The sequence below is a fragment of the Gorilla gorilla genome, chromosome 11 (assembly GCF_029281585.2).
Source record: "Gorilla gorilla gorilla isolate KB3781 chromosome 11, NHGRI_mGorGor1-v2.1_pri, whole genome shotgun sequence".
NCBI classification, from domain to species: Eukaryota; Metazoa; Chordata; class Mammalia; order Primates; family Hominidae; genus Gorilla; species Gorilla gorilla.
Genome location: NC_073235.2, coordinates 117,972,815 through 117,985,780, shown reverse-complemented (window position 1 = coordinate 117,985,780; position 12,966 = coordinate 117,972,815). Strand labels below are relative to the sequence as shown.

Below are 12,966 nucleotides of genomic sequence, written 5' to 3'. Positions count from 1 at the left end.
GTAGCGGGCGCCTGTAGTCCCAGCTACTCGGGAGGCTGAGGCAGGAGAAGGGCGTGAACCCGGGAGGCAGAGCTTGCAGTGAGCCAAGATCACACCACTGCACTCCAGCCTGGGCAACAGAGCCAGACTCCGTCTCAAAAACAAAACAAAACAAAACAAACAAACAAACAAAAAACAGAAAAACGAAGTTGGAGGACTCACACTTGCTGATTTCAAAATCTGTTACCAGCCTATAGTAATAGTGTAGTACTGGCATAACAGCAGGCACACAGACCAAGGGTGCCAAGACCATTCGATTGGGCAAAGAACAGTCTTTTCAACAAATGATGCTGAGACAACTAGACAGCCACATACAAAATAAGACTTCTATTTCATGTCTGTATATAAAAATTAACTTAAAATGAACCAAAGACTGAAGTATAAGAGCTAACACTAAAATAACTCTTAAAAGAAATGTACACACGCCGGGTGCGGTGGCTCACGCTTGTAATCCCAGCACTTTGGGAGGCCAAGGCGGGTGGATCACCTGAGGTCAGGAATTCAAGACCAGCCTGACCAACATGGAGAAACCCCGTCTCTACTAAAAACACAAAAAAATTAGCTGGGCGTGGTGGCGGGCACCTGTAATCACAGCTACTTGCGAGGCTGAGGCATGAGAATCGCTTGAACCCCGGAGGCAAAGGTTGCAGTGAGCCAAGATCACGCCACTGCACTCCAGCCTGGGCAATGAGAGCGAAACTCCATCTCAAAAAAAAAAAAAAGAAAGAAAATATACACAAAAATCTTCATCACTGTGGATTAGGCAATGGTTTCTTAGATATGACACCATTAACACAAGCAACAAAAGAAAAAATAAATTCAACATCATCAAAATTAAAAACTTTTGTGGGCCGGGCATGGTGGCTCACGCCTGTAATCCCAGCACTTTGGGAGGCCAAGGCGGGCAGATAACCCGAGGTCAGGAATTCAAGACCAACCTGGCCAACATGGTGAAACCTATCTCTATTAAAAATACAAAAAAATTAGCCAAGTGTGGTGGCGGGCACCTGTAACCCCAGCTACTCATGAGACTGAGGCAGAATCGCTTGAACCCGGGAGGTGGAGGTTGCAGTGAGCCAAGATGACGCCACTGTGCTCCAGCCTGGGCGAGAGTAAGACTCCGTCTCAAAAAAAAGAAAAAACTTGTGATGATCAAAGGACACCATCAAGAAAGGCTAACACAATCCATAGAATGAGAGGAAATAAACTTACAACTCAATAATAAACAGATAAATACCTCAACTAAAAATGGACAAAAGGTCTCAACAGACATTTCTCCAAAGAAGGTACACAACTGGCTAGGAAGCACATCCAACGGTGTTCCACATTATTTGGAAAGCAAATTATAACCACAATGAGATGCCACTTCAGAACCCCTAGAATGACTAGAATCAAAAAGACAGATAGTAACGTTGATGAGGATGTGGAGAAACTGGAACCCCATCCAGCACACTGCTGCTGGAAATATAAAATGGTGCAGCACTCTGAAATACAGGGTCGCAGTTCCTCAAAAGCTAAACATAGTTACCATACGACCAAGGAATTCCACTCCTAGGTATATACCCCAATGAAACGAATGTGTATGTCCACACAAAAACTTATACACAAATATTTATAGCTGCATTATTCATAATATTCAAAAAGTAGAAACAACCCAAATGTCCATCAACAAATGAACTGATAAACAAAACAGGGTATGACCACACAATGGATTATTTTTCAGCACTAAAAAGGAAATGAACTATTGATACTATGCTATAACATGGATAAACCTTGAAAACATGCTAAATGAAAGAAGCCAGGAACAAAAAAACCATATATTGTTAGATTCTATTTATATGAAAATGTCCACTACAGGCAAATCAGACACGTAACAATTGGTGGTTGCCGAGGCTGGAGGACGTTGGGGAAATGGAGAATAAATGCGTATGGGTATAGGGTTTAGGGTGGGGGTGACGAATATGTTTTAATATTGGATGTGGCAATTAATATGGTTTGGATGTGTGTCCTCTCCAAATCTCATTTTGAAATGTGATCCCCAATGTTGGAGGTGGGGCCTGGTGGGAGATGATTGGGTCACGGGAGAGATCCCTTATGAATGGCTTGGTGCCCTCCCCATAATGAGTCCTCACTCTGAGTTCATGTAGAGCTGGTTGTTTAACAGAGCCGGGCACGCCGGGCGTGGTGGCTCACACCTAATCCCAGCACTTTGGGAGGCCGGGGTGGGTGGATCATTTGAGGTCAGGAGTTCCAAGAGCAGCCTGACCAACATGGTGAAACCCCATCTCTACTAAAAATAGTAAAAATGAGTTGGGCGTGGTGACAAACGCCTGTAATCTCAGCTACTCAGGAGGCTGAGGCAGGAGAATCACTGGAACACAGGAGGCAGAGGTTGCAGTGAGCCAAGGTCATGCCACTGCACTCCAACCTGAGCAACAGAGCGAGACCCTGTCTCAAAATAAAATTAAATTAAATTAAGAATAAAAGTTAAAAAGTAAAAGAGCTGGGCAACTCCTCCTCTCCCTCTCTCTTGCTTCTTCTCTCATGGGATATGCCAGCTCCCCTTCTGCTTTCCACTGTGATTATAAACTTCCTGAGGCCCTCACCAGAAGCTGATGCTGGCACCACACTTCTTGTACTGTCTATAGAATCACGAGCCAAAATAAACCTATTTTCATAAATTACCCAGCTTCTAGTATTCCTTTATAGCAACGCAGAATAGACTAACACAGTAATGGTTGCACAACTTCTGTGAACCACCGATTTGTACATTTTAAATTGGTGAGTTGTATGGTATGTGGATTAGATCTCAATAAAGCTGTTACGTATATTTAAGAGAAAGAGCCAGTATCTTTATTCAAATAACTCAGTTAGTTGTGCAAGTTGATAATTCCTAATATGAAAACCTGAAATCTGAAATGCTCCAAAATCTGAAACTTTTTGAGCGTCAACATGACACTTGGAGGAAATGCTCACTGAGGCATTTCGGATTTCTGAGGGACGCTCAACTGGCATGTTACCTGCAAATATTCCAAAATCTGAAGAAATCTGAAATCCAAGATACTTCTGGGTCCCAAGCATTTCAGATAAGGGATACTCAACCTATCCATACTAAGATTTAGATTGTAACTTCCTAAAAAACTTAAGTATGTATTTTGGTATATAAATCTGGCCAAACCAAAATGCTTACACACATACAAAGTCACACAGAAGGTACGCAGTAAAGGTTTATAGTGAGTAAGAAAACACAGGGACACCAGGTTTGGCATAGTCTTTGTCGTTGGTTCGTAATGTGTTAAAAGTTTAATTTCAGGTTTTTACCTTATAAGATTGAAATCAAGTCTGGCCATGTCAGCATTATCTTCTGGAATATTACGAGCTAGGATTCCTAATTTAAAAAAGTTAAAGTCATTAGCTTCAAAAAACAAGTCAGATTAAGGAATTTCTTTCAACATAGTGTCTTCAATCAAATTAAATCCCACTGATTAAAAAAAAATTTTTTTTTTTTTGAGATGGTCTCACTCTATCGCCCAGGCTGGATTGTAGTGGCGTAATCACAACTCACTATAGCCCTGACCTCCAGGGCTCAAGTGATCCTCCTACCTCAGCCTCCCAAGTAGCTGGGACTACAGGAATGCATCACCACACCCTGCAGGTCTTTTCAATTTTTTAAAGAGAAGGGGGGTGTTGCCATGTTGCCCAGGGTGATCTTAAACTCCTGGGCTCAAGCAGTTCTCCTGTCTCAGCTCTCAAAGTGCTGGGACTACAGGCAAGAGCCACCATGCCCAGCATAATATTCTTAATTAAAGAATATCAAACATGTAGTTGGGGAGTTATCAAACAAAAAAATTAGGATTAACAGATATATTTGGCTGGCCACAGTGGCTCATGTCTGTAATACCAGCACTTTGGGAGGCTAAGGAGGGGGATCGCTTGAGCCCAGGTGTTCGAGACCAGCCTGGGCAACAAGGTGAGACCCCATCTCTATAAAAAATACAAAAATTAGCTGGGTGTGGTGGCACATGCCTATAGGCCCAGCTACTTGGGAGGCTGAGGTGGGAGAACTGCTGGAGCCTGGGAGGCAGACAGAGGCTGCAGCGAGCCATGATCGCACCACTGCACTCCAGCCTGGGCAAGAGTATAATCCTGTCTCAAAAAAAAAAAAACAAAAAAACAGATATATTTAAAAATCTTTTTCTTCAGTTCTTGATCCCAGTTTCTTGAGCAATAAAATGTAAAAAAGGTAAAAGGAATTTTACAAAACTGTTGCTAGTTCCAGAACAGTCTATGCGTTTCTGTAAGTCAATGGCTTGTCTGATGATCTGTAGCCATTCAGCTTTATTCACCAAATTGTACCACAACTGACAAACTAGGAGGATACCAGTTTCTTGCCGTTTTGGTTTATATACAATTCATTCTTAGGTGAATGAACAAATGTAAAGCACTTTGAAAAAAAAAAATCCTTTGCAATCAGTTACACTGTGATGCTTTATTCTAAGTTTGAACTATTTTAAAAGTATTTTCATACTATGAAATCTAAATATCTTCAGCAACTCGAGCAGGAAACACCAGACTCTAAATTAGGTATCAGGTCAGGACTAATAGCAAGCAGAGGAAAACAATCTGAATTCATCAAGTAGTAAGACAAGCCGGATTTTAAACCAGTTCTAACATATTATGAAATCTGGCAGCAACTTCACAACATTAACTTTATATGTAAATTTCTCTTGAGCCTTTTTCTTCCTTTATTTTAGGACGCTATCAACTAAAATATTCCTGGAAACCACTGACTGTTTTTACATTAAAGATACCAACCACTTACCAGCATGGACTGCGGGATGCAAAGTTTTCACACGTCCCCCCAACATTTCAGGAAATCCCGTCAACTCAGAGACATCTCTGAAAAACAGATAAACAGAATGGTACTACTGGTGTGGCTGAATTGTAATTTTCACTATTCAAAGCATCTACTGTTTTCATTTCAAGAGATTTTGAGCCTGAATTCAACAACAAGAAAATTCTGATTTTTTAAAGTATTTCACTATATTTTATTTCTTAAGTAAAATTCTATTTACTTTCGAAAAAAAGTTTATTTAATATATTTCCTAACTGTGTGTATGTTCAGGGATAATTGGTAACTATTACAGCACTGGTTTTATAATTTTCAGAGAATTTAGAAACTGAATCATAAGCCATACTCATTAAATATTAGTAAGACATACAACTGAGAATTTGGCAGTATGTAACAAAAAGCATTAAAAATATCCTTGGCCGGGCACAGTGGCTCATGGCTGTAAACCCAGCACTTTGGAAGGCTGAGGCAGGTGGATCACCTGAGGAGGGGAGTTTGAGACCAGCCTGGCCAACATGATGAAACCCCATCTCTACTAAAAAAATACAAAAAATTAGCCGAGTGTGATGGCAGGCACCTGTAATCCCAGCTACTGGAGAGGCTGAGGCAGGAGAATCACTTGAACCCAAGAGATGGAGGTCGCAGTGAGCCGAGATCATGCCACTGCACTCCAGCCTGGGCGACAGAGCAAGACTCCATCTCAAAAAACAACAACAACAACACATGAAGATGGCATATCAAGTGAGTGAAGACATAAAAGACTGTTTAATAAAGTGGTGTTGCTATTGGAATAACTGGTTAAACCCACACAAAAATACATTCCTTATGAATCAAAGGTTTAGCATTTAAAAAATCATGCATGTAGCAAAATTAAATATGTGAGGAATGCTTTCCAAGTTTTAAACAAAAGATTGAGAGTTACAGAAATGTTAAATAAAAAGTTTTACATGGAGAAAAAAAAAGTAAACTAGAAAAAATAATCACACAATGTGACAAAGGGTCAAGTGAAGGACAGTAAATATTAATCCATATCACAAAGCAGACCCCTAGAAAGTTGTAACCACGAACACTCTGGCAGACTTTATAAGTTGTAATGGTGTGTAAAAATGCCCACAATATATAAGAAGAAATAAAGCAGGGGCCAGGTGGGGTGGCTCACACCTGTAATCCCAGCACTTTGGGAGGCCAAGGCGAATGGATCACCTGAGGTAAGGGAGTTCCAGACCAGCCTGACCAACATGGTGAAACCCCGCCTCTACTAAAAATACAAAATTAGCCAGGCATGGTGGGGCATGCCTATAATCCCAGCTACTTGGGAGGCTGAGGCAGGAGAATCGCTTGAACCCGGGAGGCGGAGGTTGCAGTGAGCCAAGATCATGCCGCTGCATTTCAACCTGGGCAACAACAGCGAAACTCCGTCTCAAAAAATAAATAAATAAATAAATAAAAATAAAGCAGGAAGCAAAACTGCATCTATCTTCTGTGTAAGCTATGAAATAAAGTATATGCTTATAAAAATGCTTGAAGAAAAATATACTAGCATGTTAAGAATTACAATCCATTTTTACTACCTTCTTTATAGTTGTCCATATTTTCGAATTTTCTACAATTAACATATATAGTTTTTGAGATGGGATCTCACTATGTTGCCCAGCCTGGAGTACAGTGATTATTCACAGGCAAGATTACAGTGCATGGCAGCCTAGAACTCCTGGGCTTATTAAGTAATCTTCCAAGTAGCTGAGACTATAATAAACACTTTAAAGCAGCAAGTTCTGCCAGTAAGATACGGAATTTCCTGGGTAGATTCTCCTGTTAAGGGGAGCCATTTGCAAATGACTGGTGTTTGACCAATGACACACACAGTTCCAACATCCACAAACTGGTGACATAAGTGTTTTCAAATTCAAAATTTCTTTTCCTGGGGTTCAGGAAATAAAATCCATTTCCTCCAAATGAAGACAGTCACTTAAAACTTAGAGAAGGCGGATTTATTTCTAGAATTAAACACCTGGGGTAATTAAAAAGCTTGCTACTCCTTTGAACTGAAGAATTTATACATAATGGCTGTAGTCTCGGGAAATAATTCTATGTATGCTCACTGCTGTATACTCACTAATTAAAATCCATCAGTTTACCTCATGACAGGGTAATGGTTAACTTCCTGGGATAAAATTATTGCAGATAACAACACCCAAAAATATGCTCAGAAGCAGCCTCAGAACCAAGATCTTTTTTTTTTTTTTGAGACAGTGTTTCTCTCTGTCACCCAGGCTGGAATGTAGTGGTGGAATCTCGGCTCACTGCAACCTCCACCTCCCGGGTTCAAGCAATTCTCCTGCCTCAGCCTCCCAAGTAGCTGGGATTACAGGTGCACGCCACCACACCCGGCTGATTCTTTTTTGTATTTTTAGCAGAGACAGAGTTGCACCATGTTGGCCAGGCTGGGCTCAAACTCCTGACCTCAGATGATCCGCCAGCCTCAGCCTCCCAAAGTGCTGGGATTACAGGGGTGAGCCACTGTGCCCAGCCAGAACCAAGACCTTGTCCAGGCATGGTGGATCACACCTGTAATCCCAGCACTTTGGGAGGCCAAGGCAGGCAAAATTGCTTAAGCCCTAGAGTTCAAGACCAGACAGACAACATGGTGAAACCATCTCTATGAAAAATACAAAAATTAGTCGGGCATGCTGGTGTGCACCTGTAGTCCCAGATACTCAGGAGGCTGAGGTGGAAGGATTGCCTCAGCCTGGGAGATTGAGGCTGCAATTAGCCATGATTGTGCCACTGCACTCCAGCCTGGGCGACAGAGCAAAACCCTCTCAAAAAATATATATATATAGCTTTCTCCTGCCCTCTTGCCTCTCACCCTTCATTCTTCCCTGAAGTCACAGAAGTGAGAATTTCTCTTCCCCAGGGCAGTTTACAGAAACTAGAACTCTTTTTCCCCAAAGCCAGTCATAAGAATTAAACTTATGATTCTAACTTTCCACTGGCTTTCTGTCTAGAAGCTGGACGTAAAGAAATCCTCTCATCTCCTTGCCCATTAGTAGGTCAGGAGATCCTTAGGGGGTGGAGAAAGAATTTTAGAGAAGCCAAGAAGAATCTGGACAGACAGGCTTTCCTGGCTTTCTCCACCTCAGTCTACTAGCATACACCATATCCTTGCTGTCCAATCATACTTCCACCTTTCTGTCCATTCTTTGTTGAACCTAAACATAAAAATGGATGGTTTTTCCTCTGTCTTTGGGTCTTCATTCTGAAGGCTCTCATGTCATGTAAAACTTTGTTAAATAAATTTGTTATGCTTTTCTCTTATTATAACCTGTCTTCTCTTATAAAAATATTGGCCGTGACATTTATGATGGAGAGCAAAGGATCACACCTTTCCACCCCTACAAAATCTTGGCCTCGGGTGCGGTGGCTCACACCTGTTAATCCCAGCAGGCCAAGGCGGGCGATCCCTTGAGGTCAGGAGTTCAAGATCAGCCTGGCCAACATAGTGAAACTCTGTCTCTACCAAAAATACAAAAAAATTAGCCAGGCCTGGTGGCAGGCGTCTGTAATCCTAGCTACTTGGGAGGCTGAGGCAGGAGAATCGTTTGAACCTGGGAGGCAGAGGTTGCAGTGAGCTGAGACAGTGCCATTGCACTCCAGCCTGAGCAACAAGAGTGAAACTCTGTCTCAGAGAAAAAAAAAAAAAAAAATCTTGGCCTCTTAACTAGCTGTGTAATCTCGAGCAAGTTACTTAACTACGTTGTGCTTAGTTTCCTCACCTATAAAATGAGGATAACACTACCTACACTAAAAAGTTGTTATAAGGACTTTAAGAGTTTATATATGTAAAATACCACTGCAACTGAATAAAATACCACTGCAACTGAATGTGGCCTTTGTTGCAGAAAAAACAATTGCTCCAAGTTGTTCACACTTCATTCAGTGAACTTTACTGTGCTGGGGTCTAAATAAATCACTCATGGTGAACTTCTTATCCTTTCATAGAAGAGAAACACATTTACATTTCCAGTTTTTAAAGAAGATATGACCATAATGAAGATAAGTGAGGAGTGGGTATAGGTACAGAAACAAGACTTATCAGTTGATAAGTACCTAAAGTGGGTGACAGATATAGGACCCAAGGGATCACTATACTTTTCTACTTTTGATTGTGTCTGAAATGTTTCCATAATACAAAGTTTGGTGGGGAAAAAAAAGAGACTACAGATGAGGATTTTGCTTTACGAAGGTTCCATCACCACAGGAGGACCCAACTTGGCCCAATGGAAAGCACGCAGGTCTGGACTTTGAATTCTCATTCGGTTGCTGATGAGCAAAGAGCCAGCTTGCCTGCCACGATTCTCACAGGTTTCCCATGAAAACCACAGAGACAAGACGCGAAAAGACATCCGAAAATATACAGTTATGTATTTGTTAATAAAGTAAGGCATTCTTACCATCTGAACTTGTTAAACTTAGGGAAGCTGTGTACTGCTCACATAGCTGAGAACTGCACAAAGAAAAGGTAATAACCTACCTCTACATGGATCTAGAAACCAAGAAGCAAATTTTCCACATGGCAACAAAAAGCAGACAGATATCCTTCATCTCTTTCATTCTAAAATATGTTTCAGGGGTGGTCATCTCGTTCCTCCCAACTCTCACTGCCGTTTATTAAATAGCTATCCTATAGTTTTTTTCATTTTTCTACCTTTCAGTAGACTTCCTCCCTCTCCTCCCAGAATGCCACTCCTTGACATCAGCAATGGCATCCTGGTTAATCATTTCTAAGTCCCTTCTTTCCATGGCCTAGTCAGCTAATGAAGGGCTTGTGAACGTGGGAATGAATGATTTGCACCTTCATATGGTTACCAGAGATTCTAAGGGAAGGCAGGTAAATTGGAATCTTCATGATGTCGAGTTTTATTAAATCACCAGTCAAAGTAACTGAAGTTTTCCTTGCATAACAAGTGGCCCACCTAAGTTAATCTGTTTAAGGAAGGGGCTAAGACTAGCGTCCTAAAATCAGGAACAGCACGGGTTCCAATCCTACTTTTCTCTTACTCAACTGTTTAAACTTGTGCAGAAGTTGCTAAATCTGTCCAGTGTGTTGTCCAGGGTCTTTCTCTGTCACCAAGGATGGAGTGCAGTGGCGCCATCTCGGCTCACCACAACCTCCGCCTCCTAGGTTCAAGCGATTCTCCTGCCTCAGCCTTCCCAGTAGCTTGGATTACAGGCGTGTGCCACCAAACCGGCTAATTTTTGTATTTTTAGTAGAGACGGGTTTCACCATGTTGGCCAGGCTGGTCTCGAACTCCTGACCGTAAGTGATCAGCCCACCTCGGCCTCCCAAAGTGCTGGGATTACAAGCGTGAGCCACCTAGCCCGGCCATCCAGGGTCTTAAAAGTTGCTAAATCTCTGAGCCTCACTTTTTTTCCCCATAAAGTGGGGAAGTATTACACCAACCTCACAGCGCTACTGGGAGGAGTAAATAAGGCGTTTTGCTCCTGGTGCCTGGAATACAATACTTCCTGGTTAATGTGATCACACTCCTTTCTGATGGAACTAGCTATGCCTTACCTGACTGCCAGACCAGCATCCCTGAGAGCTTTTGCAGTCCCTCCGGAAGCGACCAGATTCAAACCAAGGGCGGTCAGGTTTCTTGCAAATTCCACAAGGCCGGTTTTGTCAGAGACACTAAATAAGGCTGAAAGAGAAGACATTTTTTCTCATGACTCGCAGCACATTGCACTGTGTTCTGCAAGGCCTTGGGAGGGTCTGGGGGAGGAGATTCTCGAATCGCAAGGCCAGCACCTGGACCCTGCGTTCGCAGGCCTGGTCCGGGCCTCCCCAGGTCCTACACCCGCGAGCTGCTCTAAGGCGGGCCCCACGCAGGCTGCGGCCCGGCCGGGGAGCGGGGACGCTGGCTTTCAATCCCGCAGCGCCGCCCCTGCCGTGTCGGGTCCCGCCGGCCGCCGCCAAGGCGGGAGCGTGGGGGGCCGCAGGCGAGGACGCAGACCGCGCCGCTCCGCTAGGGCCTCACCGAGCTGGCCGGGAGCCATGGCTGCAGGCACTGGGTTCAGGGCGAGCAGGAGGCAGCAGCGGCAGCACCACGTGCGCAGGTAGGAGGGCTGCCGGGATGTGGCGGCTCAGGAAGCGAGGGGGCGGAGCTGTCTCCGGGCTTGTCACGTGGCCCGCCGGCCCTGCCCGGCGCCCTGCTCTGCTCAGTTTCAGACGCAAGAACCGCGCCCCGGGGCGGAAGGGAACTGCGGGATGGGGCGGGGCTCTGCCTGGCGCGCCTGGGCGGAGTGCTTGGGCTGGAAGGGATCCTACCTGCGATCCCAAAGTCCAGGCGTGGGAGCCAGCGATCTGCCCACGACCCCAAAGTGAGGCCACTCCACGGCCTCTGGGGCAAATGCCTGTTATTCTAGGCAGCCGGTCCCCAGAAGCTGGAATGTACATAAAAGTGCCAGAAGCACCCATGCTGAAAACTAAACAAAAGGAATAGTTCATATAGCGGCAAAGCTGGAAAGTATCTGGACAGTTATTTACCATCCTCCCTTTTTGTTTGTTGTTTTTTTGTTTTTCTGGGTTTTTTTTTTTTTTTGAGATGGAGTTTCGATTTTGTTGCCAAGGCTGGAGTGCAATGGCGCGATCTCGGCTATGTCACGTGCAACCTGCAACCTCCGCATCCCGGGTTCAAGAGCTTCTCCTGCCTCAGCCTCCCGAGTAGCTGGAATTATAGGCAGGCGCCACGATGCCCGGCTAATTTTTGTGTTTTTGGTAGACATGGGGTTTCGCCATGTTGGCCAAGCTGGTCTCAAACTCCTGACCTCAGGTGATCCGCCTGCCTCGGCTTCCCAAAGTGCTGGGATTACAGGGGTGAGCCACCATGCCCAACTTGTTTTTTGTTTGTTTGTTTGCTTGCTTGTTTGCTTGTTTGTTTTGAGACAGGGTCTCGCTCTGTCTCCCAGACTGGAGTGCAGTGGCACCATCTCGGCTCACTGCGACCTCTGCCTCCCAGGTTCAAGAAATTCTCCTGCCTCTGCCTCCACACCCGTCTAATTTTTTGTTGTTGTTGTTGTTGTTTTGTATTTTTAGTAGAGACGGGGTTTCACCGTGTTGGCCAGGCTGGTCTTCAACTCCTGACCTCAAGTGATCCGTCCACCTCAGCCTCCCAAAGTGCTGGGATTACAGGTGTGAGCCACCGTGCCCGGCCCCATCCTCCTTTTTAATAGGCTTAAAAAATAAAACCAAGGCCCGATGATTTAAGTGAGGGACTCCAGAGGCCACGGATGACAGTCAAAACGAAGTGAAATTGACATTCGTTGTTGATTTTTCACGTTATAAAATTATAATTTAAATATTAATTTATAATACTATTTTATAAACTTTAGTCAGTATTGTAAAAGTGCCTAAAAACTGCTTAAAGATGGTGTCTTCTTGCAAACTTGTAAATATTACTTTGCCCCAAGTCTGGATGAGAGGAATGACAGTCAAAAGAGGGTAAGAGAAGACCTTTCTTAATTCATTAAAAACAGGGAAAGCAAAATTAAACACATTTGTTTCTTTCTAAAAATGACACCTTTGCCACAAAATAAATACATATTGTGGTCTACGAGTCTTTTTTAATGTTCTTTATTAGAATTATATTCCAAAGTAATATCATTGTTTATCTTTTAGTCTGAGCTCACAGCTGTAAAAATGAGTCTATTTTCTCATTATCTGCATGCTATTTATTTTTGTTTTTCTTCTTCCTTTCTCTAATTCTTCCCATCTCTTTACTCCCCAAAATAAATACTTATTGACTAGAATCAATTTTTTTTTTTTTTTTTTTGAGACAGAATCTCGCTCTGTCACCCAGACTGGAGTGCAGTAGCGCGATCTCGGCTCACTGCAACCTCTGCCTCCCAGGTTCAAGCGATTCTCCTGCCTCAGCCTCCCGAGTATCTCGCACTACAGGCGCGTGCCACCATGCCTGGCTAATTTTTGTATTCTTAGTAGAGATGGGGTTTCGCCATGTTGGCCACGCTGGTCTCGAACTCCTGACCTCAGGTGATCCACCTGCCTTGGCCTC

At 43.6% G+C, this 12,966-nt stretch overlaps 1 protein-coding gene across 2 annotated transcripts in view; it reads right to left on the bottom strand.

The window, feature by feature from the left end:
- The window catches only part of ATIC (5-aminoimidazole-4-carboxamide ribonucleotide formyltransferase/IMP cyclohydrolase), a 36,705-nt gene extending 25,476 nt beyond the window's left edge, over positions 1-11,229 (bottom strand). The window contains exons 1-4 of one of the 2 annotated variants that reach the window (XM_019021853.4): positions 10,933-11,229; positions 10,470-10,596; positions 4,862-4,938; positions 3,361-3,427 (exon numbers count right to left, since the gene is read on the bottom strand). In XM_019021853.4, the coding sequence (XP_018877398.2) occupies positions 3,361-3,427; positions 4,862-4,938; positions 10,470-10,596; positions 10,933-10,951 (290 nt within the window). In that variant the 5' untranslated portion in view covers positions 10,952-11,229. Of the gene's footprint in view, positions 1-3,360; positions 3,428-4,861; positions 4,939-10,469; positions 10,597-10,703; positions 10,723-10,932 lie in introns of those variants that run through there. The other variant, XM_063695429.1, reaches the window with a different exon arrangement.
- Positions 11,230-12,966: the final 1,737 nt, after the last annotated feature.